Source organism: Ovis canadensis, chromosome 3, assembly GCF_042477335.2.
Source record: "Ovis canadensis isolate MfBH-ARS-UI-01 breed Bighorn chromosome 3, ARS-UI_OviCan_v2, whole genome shotgun sequence".
Classification (NCBI taxonomy): Eukaryota; Metazoa; Chordata; class Mammalia; order Artiodactyla; family Bovidae; genus Ovis; species Ovis canadensis.
In genome coordinates, this window is record NC_091247.1 from 218,539,271 (window position 1) to 218,557,491 (window position 18,221).

The 18,221-nt window shown below is 52.1% G+C and overlaps 1 protein-coding gene and 1 non-coding gene across 13 annotated transcripts in view; one reads left to right on the plus strand and one right to left on the minus strand.

The window, feature by feature from the left end:
• TEAD4 (TEA domain transcription factor 4) overlaps positions 1–16,211 on the minus strand; it is a 65,928-nt gene extending 49,717 nt beyond the window's left edge. For 4 of the 12 annotated variants that reach the window (XM_069581514.1, XM_069581513.1, XM_069581512.1 and 1 more), the window contains exon 1: positions 15,544–16,075. In XM_069581514.1, the coding sequence (XP_069437615.1) occupies positions 15,544–16,060 (517 nt within the window). In that variant the 5' untranslated portion in view covers positions 16,061–16,075. Of the gene's footprint in view, positions 1–14,974; positions 15,488–15,543 lie in introns of those variants that run through there. The other 8 variants (XM_069581516.1, XM_069581515.1, XM_069581507.1 and 5 more) reach the window with 8 other exon arrangements.
• Positions 6,750–6,822, plus strand: TRNAQ-CUG (transfer RNA glutamine (anticodon CUG)). Its single transcript has one exon. It is a non-coding gene; the product is annotated as a tRNA-Gln (tRNA).
• Positions 16,212–18,221: the final 2,010 nt, after the last annotated feature.

Sequence of the window (18,221 nt, forward strand, 5' to 3'; positions counted from 1 at the left end):
GGGATCGGACCCGGGTCTCATGTCTCCTGCATCGGCAGGCGGGTTCTTTACCACTAGCGTCAGTCACCTGAAATTAGATATTTGTCCAAACCCACAGGGCACACAACACATAGATCAGACCCTAATGTGGCTTTCAGTTAATAATGTAGCATCATTAAGGCTCATCAAGGTAACAAAAATGCCACAGAAGCAAGAGTTAATAAAGAAGAAACTGGGGGAGGAGGAAGGGTATTCTGTGTAATTTCTGCCTAATTTGTATGTAAACCCAAAACTGCTCAAAATAATAACAAAAGCTATTAATTTTTAAAAAAGGTAAAAAAGAATGTAGCTATGTGGAACTGAATCACTGCTGTACAGCAGAAATTAATGAAGCATTGTAAATCAACTATACTTCAATAAAATAATCTTTAAAAAAGGTAGGGACTTCCCTAGCTGTCCAGTGATTAGGACTCCACGCTCTCACTGCTGAGGGTACAAGTTCAGTCCCTGATCCGGGAACTAAGATCCCACCAGCCTTGAGGAACAGCCAAAACCAAAATTTTTTGTATATATATACACACACGTATATATTTTATATACATACATACATATATATATATATATATATATATATATACACACACACACACATTTGGGGAAACTGGGCGGGTCAGGGGGATGGTGAGAGGGTTAAGCCTTGCAGCCTTGCATTTATTTCTCCTCTGGGCCCCTCTCAGGATTCTAACATAAAGCAAAAGTCTCGAAAGTACTGGAGGCGAAAGGACTGAACCAACCCACTGGTGTCCCTCTGGGTGCCTGTCTCAGAATTCAGATCTCTCAAGGGATAAAGAGCCCGGAGTCTCTGAAACTCCTCGAGTAGCGATTCCCCAGGCTGGGCTGGAGAGAGCTCCCCGAACACTTAGTCCCAGCCTGGGGGCGGGGGGTGGAGGGTACAGCCACACTCCATTGCTCCCCCTCTTCCCCTGCAGAGTGCGTGATGGTGCCCAGCAGTCAGGACCCAGGCAGTGCCCAGGCTGGGCGCCCCTGCAGCACAAGGCCCCGCCCAGGGAGGAGCAGGCGGGAGGCCTTGCCGTGGCTGGGAGAGCAACCCAGGACCTACGACATCAGCAAGCCAAGGGTGGGGGCAGAGGGAGCCCCGTCCTCAGCTCTGACCACTGTCTGGTCATCCCTGGACAAGGCCTGCCCAGCAGAAGAGTGAGGACTCTGCATGTGGGCAGCACCCCAGCCCCCAGCACACAGGAGTGGGATGGGCTGGACGGAGCTTGGAGAGAGGCAGGAGGCAGCACCCACCCCACCCCACCCCAGGTCATTTTCATAAGAATGTCCTCATGTCTCAGAGCCACCCCCCGGACCAGGGTAGAAATTCCAGTGGCCAGAGCCTTCGGACTCCAGGCTGAGGTCACACAACCCAGGACCCACCCTAACCCAGAAACTCACCCTGTGATTCCCTCCTGCGCCAGCCAGACACCCACCAGGCCCTTGCTCCTGCAGGCCAGCAAAGGCCCCACCTCCATACCAGGATGCACGGTCATCTTGTTAGGAAATGAGGCCATGTACTCAGCTGATACCCAGGCTTCAAATAAGCATTTGTTGTTCTTGATGGGGTGCCCCAGCCTGGCCCAGTGGCCACAGGGAAGTCTAGCGTGGCCGGCCAGCGCTGGCACCTAGAGAGATGCCACCGGGGTCTCCTGATCTGAGACAGATGCTGTGTAGGGCAGGACCTCACAGAAGACCAGGTTCATTTCTCACCTTATCAGGAGTCTTTAGGGGACTCCCAACCCACACCTCACAGGGTCCCTCCTTTGCCCCTGAAGAAAAGTCAAGGTTCAGGACACCAAATTCGAGCACCACACCCACTATCTTTTTTTTCACACTTTATTTTTCTATTTTTATTTTATAATATCTTAGAAAAGTTTAAGTTGTTTGTTGTTCAGTCACTAAGTCGTGTCTGGTTCTTTGCAATCCCATGGACTGCAGCACGACAGGCTTCCGTGTCCTTCAACATCTCCCAGAGTTTGCTCAAACGCATGTCCATTGAGTCGGTGATGCCATCCAACCATCTCATCCTCTGCCCCCTTCTCCTCCTGCCCTCAATTTTTCCTGGCATCAGGGTCTTTTCTAACGAGCCGGCTCTTCACATCAAGTGGCCGAAGTATTGGAGCTTCAGCTTCATCATCAGTCCTTCCAATGAATATTCAGGGTTGATTTCCTTTAGGATTGACTGGTTTGATCTCCTTGCAGTCCAAGGGACTCGCAAGAGTCTTGAGTTTATAACAGCATATAGATGTATCATTATACATGTATATGGGCTTCCCTAGTGGTTCAGAGGGGAAAGAATCTGCCTGCCAATGCAGGAGACAAGGGTTCCATCCCTGGGTTGGGAAGATCCCCTGGAGAAGAGCATGGCAACCCACTCCAGTATTCTTGCCTGGAAAATCCCATGGACAGAGGAGCCCGGTGGGCCACAGTCCATGGTGTTGCAAAGAGCCGAACACGACTGAGCTACTGAGCTACTAAGCACAGCACACAGCACAGCATACATGTACATATGTATGAATATGTAATAAACTGGATAGAGGAAATAAAATATTCACTTTATTTTAGGCTGGAAGATCTTTGTAGAGTTACACTGGAAGATCATTTAGTCCTTTTCCAGTTATACCCCATTGTGATTTCTTACTTTTCTGATTATTTAAGAACATTTTCTGACATTTAAGAACATTGTTTAGGAGCTTCCCTGGTGGCTCAGCTGGTAAAGAATCAGCTTGCAATGTGGGAGAGACCTGGGTTCGATCCCTAGGTTGGAAGATCCCTTGGAGTAGGGTATGGCAGCCCACTCCAGTATTCTTGCCTGGAGAATCCCCATGGACAAGGAGCCTGGTGGGCTACAGTCCCTGGGGTCACAAAGAGTCAGACATGACTGATCAACTAAGCACACAAGAACACTGTTTACAATAAGACGTCAGGTTGTTACAAACACATTGGGATGCAATATCTAAGGTAATAATTATCTTAACAAAATGACATGTAGTGAGTACTAGAGACTACGGACAGAAATAGCCCTGGAAACTCCATGGATGAGAATGAGATGACAAGGGCTTCCCTGGTGGTCCAGTGGCTAAGACCCTGTGAGTCCAGTGCAGGGGGCCTGGGTTCAATCCCTGGTCAGGGAACTAGATCCCACATACCCTAACTAAAGATCCCATATGCTGTGGAACAACTAAGCCTGTGAGCCACAACTATTAAGCCTGTGCTTAGAGTCCCTGTTCAGTGACAAGGGAAGCCACTGCAATGAGAAGTTCACACACAGCAAGTGGAGAGCAGCCCCCGCTCGCCAAAACTAGAGAAGGCCTGTGCCGGAAGGAAGACCCAGAGCGGCCATAAATAAATAAATACATAAAAATTTTTAAAAGATTGAAAATAATAAGCTTATAAATAATAAAAGAAAAAAGAATGAGATGATAAAACAGTATTATTCCTGATAAAGTTAATCACCATGTTCTCAAATAACAGGGTTTTTTGTTTTTGCTTTCTTACACATATCTCTTTTTTTTATTGGAGTATAAGTGGTTCAGTAGTAAAGAATCTGCCCAGGATCAATCCCTAGGTCAGGAAGATCCCTTGGAGAAGGAAATGGCAACCTACTCCAGTATCTGCCTGGAAAATCCCAGGGACAGAGGAGCCTGGCGGGCTAGTCTGTGGGGTCGCAAAGAGTCAGACACGACTGGGTGACTCAGCACACATAGTTGCTTTACAACTCAGAGTCAGTTTCTGCCGTACAGCGAAGAGAATCAACCCACCATCTTCTTTCGGAAATTTCCTCCTTAACCGAGTTTTCCAAAAATCTATATAAATCAGACATCTGAGAAGCGACTTGTAACCAGAATATTAAAGACAAAACAATCGAAAGAAAGAAAAAAATAGGCAAAAGATTTGGACAGACATTTCCCCAAGGAAACTGTATGAATGGCAAGTAACTAACCTGAAAGGTCAACAAGGAAATGCAAATTAAAACCGTGGCCTCGATGAGATTCTACTACACACCCTGGGGGATGGCGCAAACAAGCCAGAGGGAAACAGAACACCACCACGAGCTACAACAGATACTGCGAGGGAGCACCGCCACTCCGCTGGGAGGAATGCAAGACACGACACGTGGAAAAACAGTTTGGCAGCTTCTTTTTTGAGATGTTTCTTTGATGCGGATCTCTCTCTCTTTTTTTTTTAAGTCTTTATTGAATTTGTTGACAATATTGCTTCTGTTTTATGTTGTTTTTGGCCACGAGGCACGTAGCATCTTGGCTCCTCGACCAGGGACTGGAACCATCCTCCTTACAGTGGAAGCATAAAGTCTTAACCACTGGACCACCAGGGAGGCCCCTTGGCAGTTTCTTACACCATTAAACATACATGCACGGTGTGACCCAGCAGTCCCACTCTAGGTATTTATCCAAGAGAAACGGAGGCCTGTGTTCACAAAAAAACCAACACGTCAGTGACGATAGCAGCTTACACAATCAACAAAGGCTGGAAACACCCCAAGTCTTTCAACCAGTCAGTGGCCAAGCACACTGTGGGATGTTGTATAATGAGATCCTTACAACTCAGCGTCTTCTGACCCACACACCACCTAGTGAAGGCCACAGAGCCCAAAGCTCCATGCGGTGTGATTCCACAGGAGGACAGGACCACAGGAGTGAGAGGAGATCAGAGAGGGCAGGGTGGGTGAGGGGCGACAGGGCTGCAGTATCGGGCAGTTGTCTGGGGAGATGGACAGTCATGGACCCTGATTATGGTGGCCACCACCCAACTCTGTACATCTGTCAAAGTCCATCGGACTGAGACTTCCCTAGTGGTCCAGTGGCTAAGACTCAGCACTCCCAATGCAGGGGACCCCCGTTCAATCGCTGGTCAGGGAACTGGATCCCATGTTCTGCAGGCCGGATGGAAGACTGAAGATCCCACATGGCACAATTAAGGTCCAGTAGAGCCAATTAAGGAGAAGGCAATGGCACCCCACTCCAGTACTCTTGCCTGGAAAATCCCATGGACGAAGGAGCCTGGTAGGCTGCAGTCCATGGGGTAGTGATGAGTCAGACATGACTGAGCGACTTCACTTTCACTTTTCACTTTCATGCATTGGAGAAGGAAACAGCAACCCACTCCAGTGTTCTTGCCTGGAGACTCCCAGGGACGGGGGAGCCTGGTGGGCTGCCGTCTCTGGGGTCGCACAGAGTCGGACACGACTGAAGCGACTTAGCAGCAGCAGCAGCAGAGCCAAATAAATTCAAAAAGAAAGAGAAAAAGCCCACAGGACCGACACATCACAAGGAGTAAACTCTACTGCAAGTTGACAAGTAAACTTTTAACAGGTCCTCCTTATTCTGCCCAGAGGCCCCCAAATCAACCTCGTCATAAAGCCCAGTGATCTCCCCCCACTTCCCCTCCCCATTGTCTCATGACCACAGACCCGCAATCACTACTACTTCTGTCTTCTCGCGGACGCTTCTCCCACTCGCTTCCTCCCTCCCTCTCTCCTTCTCTCTGTCCCTCTTACACACACCCGCACACACAGCTGTCAAATACCCATCCTTCAAAGTCAGCCCGAGTACCTCCTCCTCCATGAAGCCTTCCCTGGCTGCTCCCTCTCCAAGTGGGAATGAATCCTCTTCCCTGGGCACCCCCTCAGCACCGATCAGTGCTTCTCCGTCGCCCTCCTTGGCGCACCCCCACAGGCTCTCAGTGTTTGCCACTCAGGGTGTCTCCCCTGCCTGATGGGACACTCCTCGAGCACAGAGACCAGGCCCTCCCTTCCAGGTGCCCCCCACCACACCTGGCCCAGCGCCCGGCACACAGTGGGTGCTCTGCGACCACTGTGGCTTGGCCAAGGGCAGGTGCAACCAGGGGGTTGGGGGTTGATGCCAAGACAGAGAGCTGGCACTGCTGGCGCTGGCGGAGCTCCAAGGTGGGTATCGGAAGCTACTGATCATGTCTCCCTTCTTCTCCTGCACAAGCAGCAAGACTACCAAGAACTGGAGGCAGCCCCGCCTCCCATCCCAACTCGAGGTCCTGCCATTTACAGTGGAGCATCTGGCCACGCAGCAGAGCTCCGAGCCCCAAGCAGACAGACACCCAGGACACACCTCTTGAGGTCTGGACCCTGCCCTGTCCTGTCCCGTCCTGTCATTGGGGTGCTGACATTTCTCTCCCATGAGGCGGCCCTCTGCAGCAGCGGTGGATCAGCCCATCTGATCTGAACCCATTTCACTCTGTAGAACTAGGGGGCCACCCAGGGAGCACAGGGTCGCCCTACAACAGGGCTTTCCCGAGTTCATCACCACCTGCCCCTCTAGCCTGTCCAGGGGTTAAGGACCAGTTACAGGTCATTTATTTGATAAGCACTTTATAGAAAGTTTCTGGAGAAGGAAAGGGCAGCCCACTGCAGTATTCTTGCCTGGAAAATTCCATAGACAGAGGAGCCTGGCAGGCTACACAGTCCATGGGGTTGCAAAGAGAAGGACATAAAAAAGAAATGAAAAAGCAAAAAAATAAATAATAAAAAACAAAACAAAGAGAAGGACACGACTGAGCAACTTTCACTTTCACTTTTATACAAAGTTTAATACGTGCCAGGCCAAAAAAACCAAGCGCTTTACAAACATTGCCTAATTTAATCTTCACATCAACCATATGGGCTTGGCACTGTTAGTATTATTGACCCCATTTATAAGAGGGGTAAGTAAGAGACTTCCCTGGTGGTCCAGTGGTTAGGACTCTGTGCTTCTGCTGCACAGGGCACAGGTTCAATCCCTGGTCAGGGAGCAAAGATCCTGCACACTGCTAGGCCAGGCCAAAAACAAACAAACAAAAAATGTGGAAAACAAGACACACTGAAGTCTGAAAACTTGCCCCAGGCCACATAGCTGATAAGAAGCAGAAAGAGCAGGCCAGCTGTGAACCTACACGGTCCAAAAGAGTGGCCAGTCACATGTGGCTGCCGGGCACTTGAAAAGTGGCTGGGCGACAGAGACGAGCCGATGAGTATACAACACAGGCTGGATCGCCAACCCTTTATATGAGAAGCAACGTAAACAATCTCATTATATTGTTTTACTGTTGATTACACAGTAAGCGGTAATATTTCAGACACAGTAGCTTAATAATATATTATTAACACTCATTTGGTCAGTTTCTTTTCGCTTCTTTAATGTGGCTCCCAGAAAACATACAATTTCACATTCCCGTCAGATGGCGCAGCTCTGCAGTCTGCTCACGGCCGCTACCCCCAGCCAGAGCATCTTCCCCGGCCCCAGCCTCGGGGGCAGCCTGCCCCTGACAGCTGTCCACTCAGCTTTCACAGGGTGATGGGGGGCCATGCAGTCCCACCACAGCCTCTCCTCCGGCATTACCTCCCTCTAGCAGGATGGATTTTCCAGAAAGTCCAAGTGGGAAATAAGCCCCCACGCTACTGGTGGAGAAACAGGCCAGGACCACAAAGTGGAGGCGAGATCCCAGAGGTCACTAATGCTATCTCCCAGCCAGAGCGGAGACCTCCTGTGAAGTATCCCGAACACATCCTTCACAGAAATAGAAACTGGACGTGGGTCCGCCTGGTCCTCCCTCCTCAAATGGACCGCAGATCAGATGGAGGGGTCTGCTGCTCCCAAAAAGAGGGCTGCCTCCTGGGAGAGAAGTGCCAGCAGCCACCCTTGCTCCGTCCTGGCCGAGACAACCACAGCTCAGTGCTCCCTAGGTCTGGTGTGTCCACCCTCCAAAACCAGAAGAGGCTCCCAGTGTGGCCAGAGCACCGCAGTGGCCTCAGCCCTCCTGTCGCAGGCCCCTCCCACACCACTGTCTCCGCAGCGGAGAGCCAGATGGACCTGGGCACATGCCCCAACCCCACATTAATCTCCATGTAACTTCCTCCTCCTCTGTAGCCTAAGTTATCTAAGCCACTTCAGTCGTGTCCGACGCTGCGACCTCCTGGACTGTAGCCTGCCAGGCCCCTCTGTCCATGGGATTCTCCAGGCAAGAACACTGGGGTGGGTTGCCATTCTCTTCTCCAGGGGATCTTCCTGACCCAGGGATCAAACTCGCATCTCCTGCATTAGCAAGCGGGTTCTTTACTACTGAGTCACCTGGGAATCCTCCTCTGTAAAGTAGAGGCTAAAAAAACAACACAAAGCCTATGTCACAGAGCTGCTACAAAGATTAAATGAGAGATTTCGAGAGAGATGCTTAGAATACTGCCTGGCATCCAGTAGGCACTTAATAAATGCTCATTTCCCTTCCCCTTCCTTCATCAACCAAAAACCTCAAGATTTTTCTCCTCACAAGGATTGACAGTAAGTTCCTATTCTATATAGTTGATGTTCTGAAGTTAAACGCACGATTTTACAAGTCAACTTTTTAGATTTCATCTTCAGATAGGCAAACACACTAGATGTCAAGCAATTTTGAACTGGTTAAATATTGAAGACAGTTTTTAAAAGTCCAGCAGGGCACAGTTAAATAAATTGTCATAGGGTACAATACTGTTTGGGGCTTCCCAGATGGTCCTAATAGTAAAGAACCCACCTGCCGACACAGGAGACTCAGGTTCGATCCCTGGGTGGGGAAGACTCCCTGAAGAAGGGAATGGCTACCTGCTCCAGGATTCTTGCCTGGAGAATCCCAGGGACAGAGGAGCCTGGTGGGCTACAGTTCAGAGGGTTCCAAAGAGTTGGACACAACTTAGCGACTGAGCACATAGTGTTCAGTAGCTTAAAATTAAAAAAAAATAGAGTATAATTGCAATTATGCTAAAATATACAGATTTGCATGAACACAAATTTGGAGGGACATATACCAAAATACCAACGGTACTCATCCTTCAGTTGTGGTCCTAGGTATTATTTTATTTTCCCCTTTATGTATTTATTTTCCTGGCGTTCAATAATGAGCATGTATTTATTTTAACTGAAAAAAAAATTTTTTTTTAATTTCTGAGTTCTGCTTAACCTCAGCCTCCTAGCCAATTGAGATGGTTCTGAATCCTGGTTCTGTCACCCTATGTGCTTGTTATCCTGAACACCCACAGAACTGATAAGAGGACAAAGCCAAAAAAAAAAAGAGAGAGAGAGAGCCCTGTGACACATCACTACAGACCTCGCCCCAGGGCGACACGAGGTCGTACCAGGACACAGGGCGCTCTTTCAGGCAGCTCCAAATCCCTCTTACCGCTCTTATCAGCCAGAACACGCTCAATTCTCTTGAACCCAAGAAAATCCTACACCCAAATTAGATTTTTTTCCCATGGCTTGGTGAGTGAACACACACTGGCCGCTAGCTTCCTCAAATTCATTTCTGAAGCACCCCCCAGATCGAATGTTCAAACATCTGAGCTGGAATTTGGTAAAGGATCCATAAGAAGTATATCAACTAGTCTTGCCCTCTGTGTGTGTGTTAGTCACTCAGTCGTGTCCAATTCTTTGCCACACTATGGACTGTAGCCCGCCAGGCTCCTCTGTCCATGGGATTCTCCAGGCAATAATACTGGAGTGGGTTGCCACTTCCTCCTCCGGGGATCTTTCCAACCCAAGGATAGAACCTGTGTCCCCTGCATTGGCAGGCAGATTCTTTACCGTCAGAGCTACCTGGGAAGCCTTGCCCCCTAGAAGGGTTGAACCAGGACAATGTGGGTTGCTCTGCCATGCTCACCTCCTCCCACTGGTCAGGGCTCCTCCCAGGGCCCAGAAGCTTCTTTCTGGTTCCCAGAACCCGATCTGTGAGCACTGGCCACCTGAACTGAGGAAAAGCAAGTAGTCTGACTCACTTCTCCTGAAGCCGCCTTAGCTCTCTCCCAGGTCGGCTCTTCTCTTACAAAGATGAAGGCTAGATAAGGGTGCTTCATCTCCCAGAACATCCTGCCACCTGCTCTGGGTAGGATCTCCCTCTGCCTGTCCTGGTCCGAATAATCCCTCTCTGTCGCCCAGCTGACCCAGACCAGTTGCCTCCCCACCCAGACCTCTGCCCACTGCCCAGTCAACGATTACTCGAGGCTCAACGCCAAGATGGCCGTCAGCCAGGAAGGAACAAGACTGGTCTTTTATCCCAGCCAGGCCCATTCACACAGACATCCCATCCAGGGAGCTGGCAGGAAGGGAGGACCGTGGTTCTGGTGGGAGTGAGCACGGCTGGCGGACCCCAGGGACACCTCTGCTGAGAAGACACTGAGCAGGAGGTTCAGCCAGAGTGGGCTTCAGCGGCCCAGGTCTCTGAGTCAACAGCCCCTGCAGAGAAGATGCCCACCCTGTGTGTCAGCGGCCTGGCCTCAGTGCCCTCTGCCCTGCCCCCAATGCCCTGCCTTTCCTCCAGGCCGGATGTGATTCCCCTCCCCCACGACAGTCACCCAGCCTCAGCACAGCTCCATTTCCTGCCCCTGGTGACTCCTCTGAAGTCCATTGTTCCAATGAAGTTTGGGTCAAAGGAAGCCGAGTCCCACCCATGGTGGCCCGCCCACCCTCAGCAGGACGCACAGCAGGGAGCCGGTCCCATCCCCCTGATGGGCAAAAGGCCAGAAGGTGTGGGCACCCTGGGGAGAAGGGGACTGCAGTTCCAGTGGAAATCTTCCCAAAAGGCCAGTCGCAACAGCTGAGGCTCAGGGACCACACCTGGCAGGAGCTGGCTGTTGTTCAGTCACCAAGTTGTGTCCGACTCTTTGTGACCCCAGGGACTGCAGCACGCCAGGATTCCCTGTCCTTCACCAGCTCTCGAACTCATGTCCGTTAAGTCGGTGATGCTAACTAACCCCCTTCATGGATCACAGCCTTGTCGTGGTGACTTGCCCCGAGAACCCCATGGACATGAATAGTATGAGAGGAAGTGCGCTAGAATCTCCTTGCTGTCCACATGGCAAAACCAGAAACGTAGGAAGAACTGTCATTTCAGGAAAGGTCAAGGCAAAGCTGGAATGAGATCCTAGAGCTGGAGGCTGTGCCAGCGACACAGCGCTGCCCCCACGTCCACCTGGGCCCTGAGCTGGTCACACCGCCGGGAGGGGTGCCGACAGCAGCTGTTCAGCTACAATTTCAGAGCCTGAAAGGGAGCTGTGGTCTCAGCCCCTGCCAGCAACAGGTCACAGGGGGCAAAGGCACGCAGGCCACCCGGGCCCAACCTCGGCAGCAGGAAGGCCATCATGTCCTCCACTGCCACGCTCTGTGACAGTCACCCGTACAAGGCCGGGACGGAAGTCCAAGCTGGCTGTGCTCCGCATCCCAAGATACCTGGAAGGACAGGGACGCTTCTCACCTGGCTAAGTGACCTGCAGACCCAGGAAGAGAAAGGCGGGAGCATTTTAAAGATCTCTTGTGTGAACTCCCTGGCAGTCCAGTGGTTAAGATCCCGAGCTTCCACTGCAGGGAACACGGGTTCGATCCCTGGTCAAGGAACTAAGATCCCACATGACACCATTGCGGCAAAATAGGAAAAAAAAAAAAAAGACCTCTTGAAGTCCCTACCCACTTCCAGAGGTCATTCTCAGGTTCCACAGTTCCTAAGGGAGTATTTCTGCCCAAACAAGCTTATCTGAGCCACAAGATGGAAGACATCCCCAGGCGGAATACTTCAGACTCCACACCTGTTAGACCGAGGTGGCCAGTGGTCTGGGCATTTCCACCCACAGAGCAGGAGAGAGAAGGCATCAGAATGGACCACAGTGGACCTCCATTCCTAGCTCTGCCACTCACCAGCCATGAGACCTTAAGCAAGTTATGGTCCCACCAGGGCCTCAGTTTCTCATCTTTATATTTATTGTTTTTAAAAATGTTATTGACGTATAATTGATTTACAACATTGTACTAATTTCAGGTGCATAGCAAAATGATTCAAATATATATATCAAATAAATATATATATGTTTTAGATTGTTTTCCATTATAATTTATTACAAGATACTGAGTAGAGTTCCCTTTCTACAGTAGGTACTTATCTATTTTATACAAAGTAGTGTGTATCTGCTAATCTCAAACTCCTAATTTATCCCTCCCCCACTCATTTCCCCTTTGGAGACCAGAAGTTTGCTTTCTATGTCTGTGAGTCTATTTCTGCTTTGTAAATAAGTTTTTTTTCTACCATTTTCTTTTAGATTCCATGTGTAAGTGGAATCACATAGTATTTGTCTTTGTCTGACTTACTTCACTCAGTATAAAAATGTCTAGGTTCATCCACGTGCTACAAAGAGCATTATTTCATACTTAATACTTTTTATGACTAAGTAATATTCCCTTGTGTATCTATACCACATCTTCTTTATCCATTGATCCATCAATGGACATTTAAGTGCCTTCCATGTCTTGGCTACTGTAAATAGTGCTGCTATGAACACAGGGGTACATGTATCTTTTCCGATTATAGTTTTCTCCGATATATGCCCAGGAGTGAGATAGCTAGATCATATACTAACTCTATTTTTAGTTTTTTTTTTTAAGGAATCTCTATTCTCTTCTCCATAGTGAGTGCTTCCCATCTTTAATACGAGGGGGGTTCGGTGCTGACATTAGAGTTCTTTAAAGTTTAGCAAGTTCACCCTGGGTCAAGGCAAAACCGGAATCTGAACATGGAGAGCCTGTGCTGTTCAGTGACGAAGCCCAAACCCCACCTCTACCTGGGCTGCCGGCTACCCTGGTTCCTAAACCCGAGATAGGAAACCTGTAGGGTTCAGCGTACAGTAAACACTCGATCCGTTTTGCTAAATAATCATGAATGACAGGGCAGGGTTTAGCAAAGGTGTTCAGGAAATTTCCTGGATAAAGGGGTTCTGTGGTGAAATAGGGTTAGGAAACACTGGCTGTTCCTGCACGCTGCAAGTCGCTCTGCCAACAATGAATTTTCACCACGAAAACTTCTTGGATAGATGTTAATTACCCCTCCCCCATTACTCATCAGGACACTGAGCCCGAAGCCTTAAAGGTAGTAACTGTCAGGATTTATACCCTGCTATGTCTGCCCCCAAACCTGAGTCCTTTCTACTACATCTATAGACCAGACACCCTCAAAGCCCCACCCACACACCTGGCCTGAGCAGGTGAAGGAGGAGGTGGCTCCCAGCAGAATATCTGTGTCCTCAGGGTGGACGGAGGACCAGTGGGAGTCCCCACCCCTCAGGGCATCTCGGCCCTTCCTTGCAAGAAGCCCTGAAGGTTATGCCCACAGCATCTTGTCATGGGATGAAGAGATAACGCAAGGATCAGTCTGCGGCCCCCAGCCTCCTCGAATGTTGTCAGTCTCAAACTTCTGCCCATCTCCTGGGCACAGGGGCTCTCGCCCCATCCAGTTCCACCTTCTGAAATGTTTCCAGTGGTAAAACTCCAAAGGGAGAGAAAACAGAAGGCATAGCAGAAAGGAAGAGATGAGGAAACAGCTATCCAGAAGGGCCTCCCCACAGGTCAACCCACTGAATCAGAGGCAGCCTTCCCCACTAGGAGGGCAGGAAAACATTCTCACTACATGGTGGTCCAGTCAGTCAACAAGAATGAGGGTCCTTCCATTTGACCCCCAGGCGGCTCCAAGGAGAGCTGGACCAGTAGTTCAATTTACCCCTGTCCTTGGAGCCAACTTTAAAAGCACTGTCTAGACAAATACTATATGATATCACTCACATGTGGAACCTAAAAAATACAACAAACTAGTGAATATAACATAGGACTCACACATATAGAGAGTCAACGATTGGTTTCCAGTGGGGGAGTTGGGGGTGGAAGGAGCAAGCTAGGGGTGGGGGAAGGGCAGGTACAAACTATTGAGTGTCAGACAGGTACAAACTCAAGGATGTATTGTACAACACGGGGAGTATAGCCAGTATTGTTGTAACTGCAAATGGAAAGTACCTTTTACAAATTGTATTTTTTTTAATAAAAAAATAAAAGCACTGCCTACACAAATCTCAAGATGCAAAATGAGCTCTTTCTGGGGGGAGGGTGTCCAACCCCTCCCACAAACATGCCCAAGTCTCACTATCAACAACCCACCCCTTCATGGAAAGGCAAGAATCTCAGCTTCCCTAAACTTGCTACCAACGTGTTCCCTAAACTCTTCCAGGCAAGAACAAAACCGACCTCCCCAGAAAGACAGCTGCCTGCGAGAGGCAGGTGTGCACAGCTTCCCTGCAGCTTCGCGGGTCCAGGGCGAATGAAGCCCGGGGACCACACAGCCCCACAACCACCGCCAGCTCCTTGGGCACAGACACCACCAGAGACTCGCTGTCCTGCCCCCGCTCCTGCAGGGAGGGAGGACTGTCCCGCCCAGGAACATCCTCACAGGGGAAACACACACTGAGAGACGTGGCATCTCGCTAGTCCTCCAAGACGCTCAGCTTACAGACAAACAGCGCTTTTCTAGGGTGGAAAGGCGCTCCCGTTCAACACAAACATGCCTCCTGAAAGGTAGGTGATCTCATCGGTGAGCAGGTATCACCCTCAGACACCCGGAGCTAAGGAGGCGGCACAGTCACACGCCACGTGAAATCATCACTGACCTGCCAGGTCTGGCCCCGAACCCCCTCTCCCCTCGACACACAAGCGCACAGAGGCGCGAGTCCCGGGTCTGCTCGCCCTCCGGGGAAACGTTCGCTTCGGGCTGTGGAGCTCTGCTCTTCAGACTCACTGGCCTCCAGCACGGAGCGCACCACGCTTCTCAAGCCCTGGGAAATGGGGACCTTTGGCGGAGGTCCTCTCCGCTCTCGCAACGCCTCGGCTTGAAATCGCCAGGACACCCTTTCCAAGCCCGAGAGGCGCCCAGCAGAAGAGAGGCGCCGGCGCTGGGTCTCTTTTCGGCCGCCGGCGACCTGGGCTCGGCCTCCGATCTTTTCGGCTCCGCGCGCTCCCCTTCCTCCTGGCCCTCGCGCCCACCCCAGCCTCGCGGTTCGCGCGACTCCACGTGCCCGGCTCGCCCCCAAGTCCGATCCCGGGTGAGAGCTCCTCCCGCGCCGCCGTCTTACCGGTCCCAGGGTGCGGGGAGGTGGGCGGGTACGCGGAGCCAGCCCCGCGGAGTCCGCCGCGGCGCCGCTCTTCCAGCCGCGGCTCCGCTGAGGTCGGGCGAGGCGGGCGAGGGCGCTGCAGAGACAACGCGGGGTCGGCGAGCGGAGACCCGGGCTCCGGCCCCGGGCCGACCGGCTGAGCCGGGATGAAGGCGGATCGCGGGACGGAGCCGACTCCGCGCGGGCCCAAACCCAGCTCGCCCCGCCCGGCGCGCGGTACTCGGTGCGCGGTGTCCGGTGCGCGGTGTCCAGCGCGCGGTGGCCGGTGCGCGGAGCGGGGCGGAGCAGAGGGCGGAGTTTTCCCAGAAGGGGACTGACGGGAAAGCACGGGCGATCCCTATTCCTGGCGGGGTGAGTCAACGGGAGAGGAAGGGAGCTGGGGGAACAGAGCGCGCGCGGGAGGGCGGAAGGGAGGGAAGCGGGAGAACGGAGACGGGAGAAGGGGACAGCGGGCCCGGCGCGCAGGTCCCAGGCGGGAAGGAAAGAGCGCCCGCGGCGCGACCGAGGGGCGCGGCGTCCGGGCCACTCACCTGGGGGATGCGGCAGCGCGGCGGAGCCGGGAGCTGCGGGTTCTCCCCGCCCCCGGCCTCGGGTTTGAAAGGAGGAAGCCTGGAATGCGCGGAATGAGGGCTGGAATGAGATGCGCGCGGTCGAGGGCGGGAGCTGGAGGGAGTGGCGGCCCAGCCCCGGGCCCTCGGGGAGGAGACTGGGACGCGGGGAGGGGCCGCGGGCTGGGCGGGCCGGGGGCGGCCGCGGGGACCCTCGGCTGTGACCTCGGCATCCGGCTCCGGCCGGGGCCATCGCCCGGCACACGTGCTTCCCCTTTGATCTCAGCCCCGACTCTCCTCCTCCTCCCCGGGCCCGGGTTCCCGCCCCTGCCGGCCAGTCCCCCGCTCTCTGCCGAGGCCGGAACCCTTCCTCCCGACCCTGCGGGCCGGGCTCTGGCTTCGCGCCCGGCCTCCTGCTCGCCTCTCCCTCCGCGCCGGCCCCGAAAGGGCGGGCGTCCAGCGCGCGGACAGCTGCGCCCTTCTTCCCTACGGGGCCCATCCACCTGGGACCCCGCTCCGGGGCCCAGGACGCAGGAGCTCCGCGCGCCCACAGGTGCCCTCCCCGCAGAGTCTTTCGGCCGCTCCTCTCCGCCCGGCTCCGGCCTGCATCGCGGTCATCGCTGAGAGCCGCGCACGAGGGGACCGGATGCCAGTGTGACGGGCGTGTGGCGTGGCCGGAGACGCGTCTAACCCTGATCCTGCGTCTGTCACTCGCCCACCGGACACTGTGGAACAGCGAAGGAGAAGACCTCAGCACCTGCCCTCTCAGAGCTTATCATTGAGCTGGGAAGACTCGATCTATTGTGGAGCATCGCCAGAAAGTGGGGAGTCTGCGTCTTAAATACGCCAGGATGGATTTAGCGATTGGGTTTGTTTTCTGGTGTTTTGTTTTTGTTTTTAAGTCTTCAAAAGATACTGGCTTGACACAGGGTGCAATCACAGACCTCAGTCACCCTTCTTGCTGGGAGGTTGAAACCAGAGGACTTTTATCTTTTTCCAAAACTCAGGTCCAACCTCCCTGGAGCCTTATTGCTTAACCCTGTGCTGTAGTGGGTGTCCAGATCTTACCTCCCTTACCAAACAGAAACTCCCTTAGAGACAGACTAAATGTCTGATTTATCTTATCTTTCAGCCAGCTCCGGCTTGGTGCCTGGGATAGATAAGTGTATAATAAATATTAAGTTAAAAATGAAAAAGCAGAAAGCTACTGCCACAGATCCTGAAAAGAAAGTGCTACAAATGCTGAAGTGACTTCCAAGAGAGATGTTCCAGTGGTGTGTGTTTTTAATAATTTTATTTCTCTAATTTTGGCTGTGCTGGGTCCGCTGCATGCTTTTGTCTACTAACTGCAAGCAGGGGCTGCTCTCTAGTTGCAGTGTGCAGGCTTCTCATTGCAGTGGCTTCCCTTGGTGCAGAGCACGAGCTCTAGGGCTCAGTAGTTGTGGGGTCTGGGCTCTAGAGCACAGGCTTAGTAGTTGTGGCACAAAGGCTTAGTTTCTCTGCGGCATGTGGGATCTTCCCAGGTCAGGGATGGAACCCCTGTCTCCTGCATTGATAGGCAAACTACCGCTGAGCCACAGGGAAGCGCCCAGTGGCCTTTTGAGCATCACAGCATCGCTGACAAAGTATTGAGTCTCTTTGAGGTGGAGATTTTGAAGGAAGCCGGTCTCATTTGCATATAAATTCTGGTCTGTTTGTTAACTAATGCAACACATCAGGGCTTGGTCACAGCTTGTCCACATGAGACATGTCTACAGCTCAGGACAACAGGCAGGCACTCAGTTCAGTTCAGTTCAGTTCAGTCGCTCAGTCGTGTCCAACTGTTTGCGACCCCACGAATCGCAGCACGCCAGGCCTCCCTGTCCATCACCAACTCCCGGAGTTCACTCAGATTCACGTCCATCGAGTCCGTGATGCCATCCAGCCATCTCATCCTCTGTCGTCCCCTTCTCCTCCTGCCCCCAATCCTTCCCAGCATCACAGTCTTTTCCAATGAGTCAACTCTTCGCATGAGGTGGCCAAAGTACTGGAGTTTCAGCTTTAGCATCATTCCCTCCAAAGAAATCCCAGGGTTGCTCTCCTTCAGAATGGACTGGTTGGATCTCCTTGCAGTCCAAGGGACTCTCAGTGAGGCACAAATGGTGAGCACTGGCTACTTAGTATAATAACCATTTGTTGAGTGACTGTGAGCTTTGAGCCCCATAGAGGAACCCAAGGGAAGGCTCAGAAAATCCAAGTTATAGAGGTGACTAGCAGAGGAGCCTGGTAGGCTGCAGTCCATGGGGTCGCACAGAGTCAGACACGACTGAGCGACTTCCCTTTCACTTTTCACTTTCATGCATTGGAGAAGGAAATGGCAACCCACTCCAGTGTTCTTGCCTGGAGAATCCCAGCTACAGGGGAGCCTGGTGGGCTGCCATCTATGGGGTCACACACGACTGAAGTGACTTAGCAGCAGCAGCAGCAGCAGCAGTGACCTAGATCTTGAAGGATAAATGAGAGCTTGCTGAATTGAGTCTGGAAGACTCAGGAAGGCTGGTGGTCTGTACTTGGGTTCGGGGGTTGGGGAGCGTGAGGGGACGGTGGGAGGAGGGAGGAGGTTAGGAAGAGTCTGGTAAACAGGAGTGGCTGCAGAACAGAAGGCAGGGAGGATGGATTGC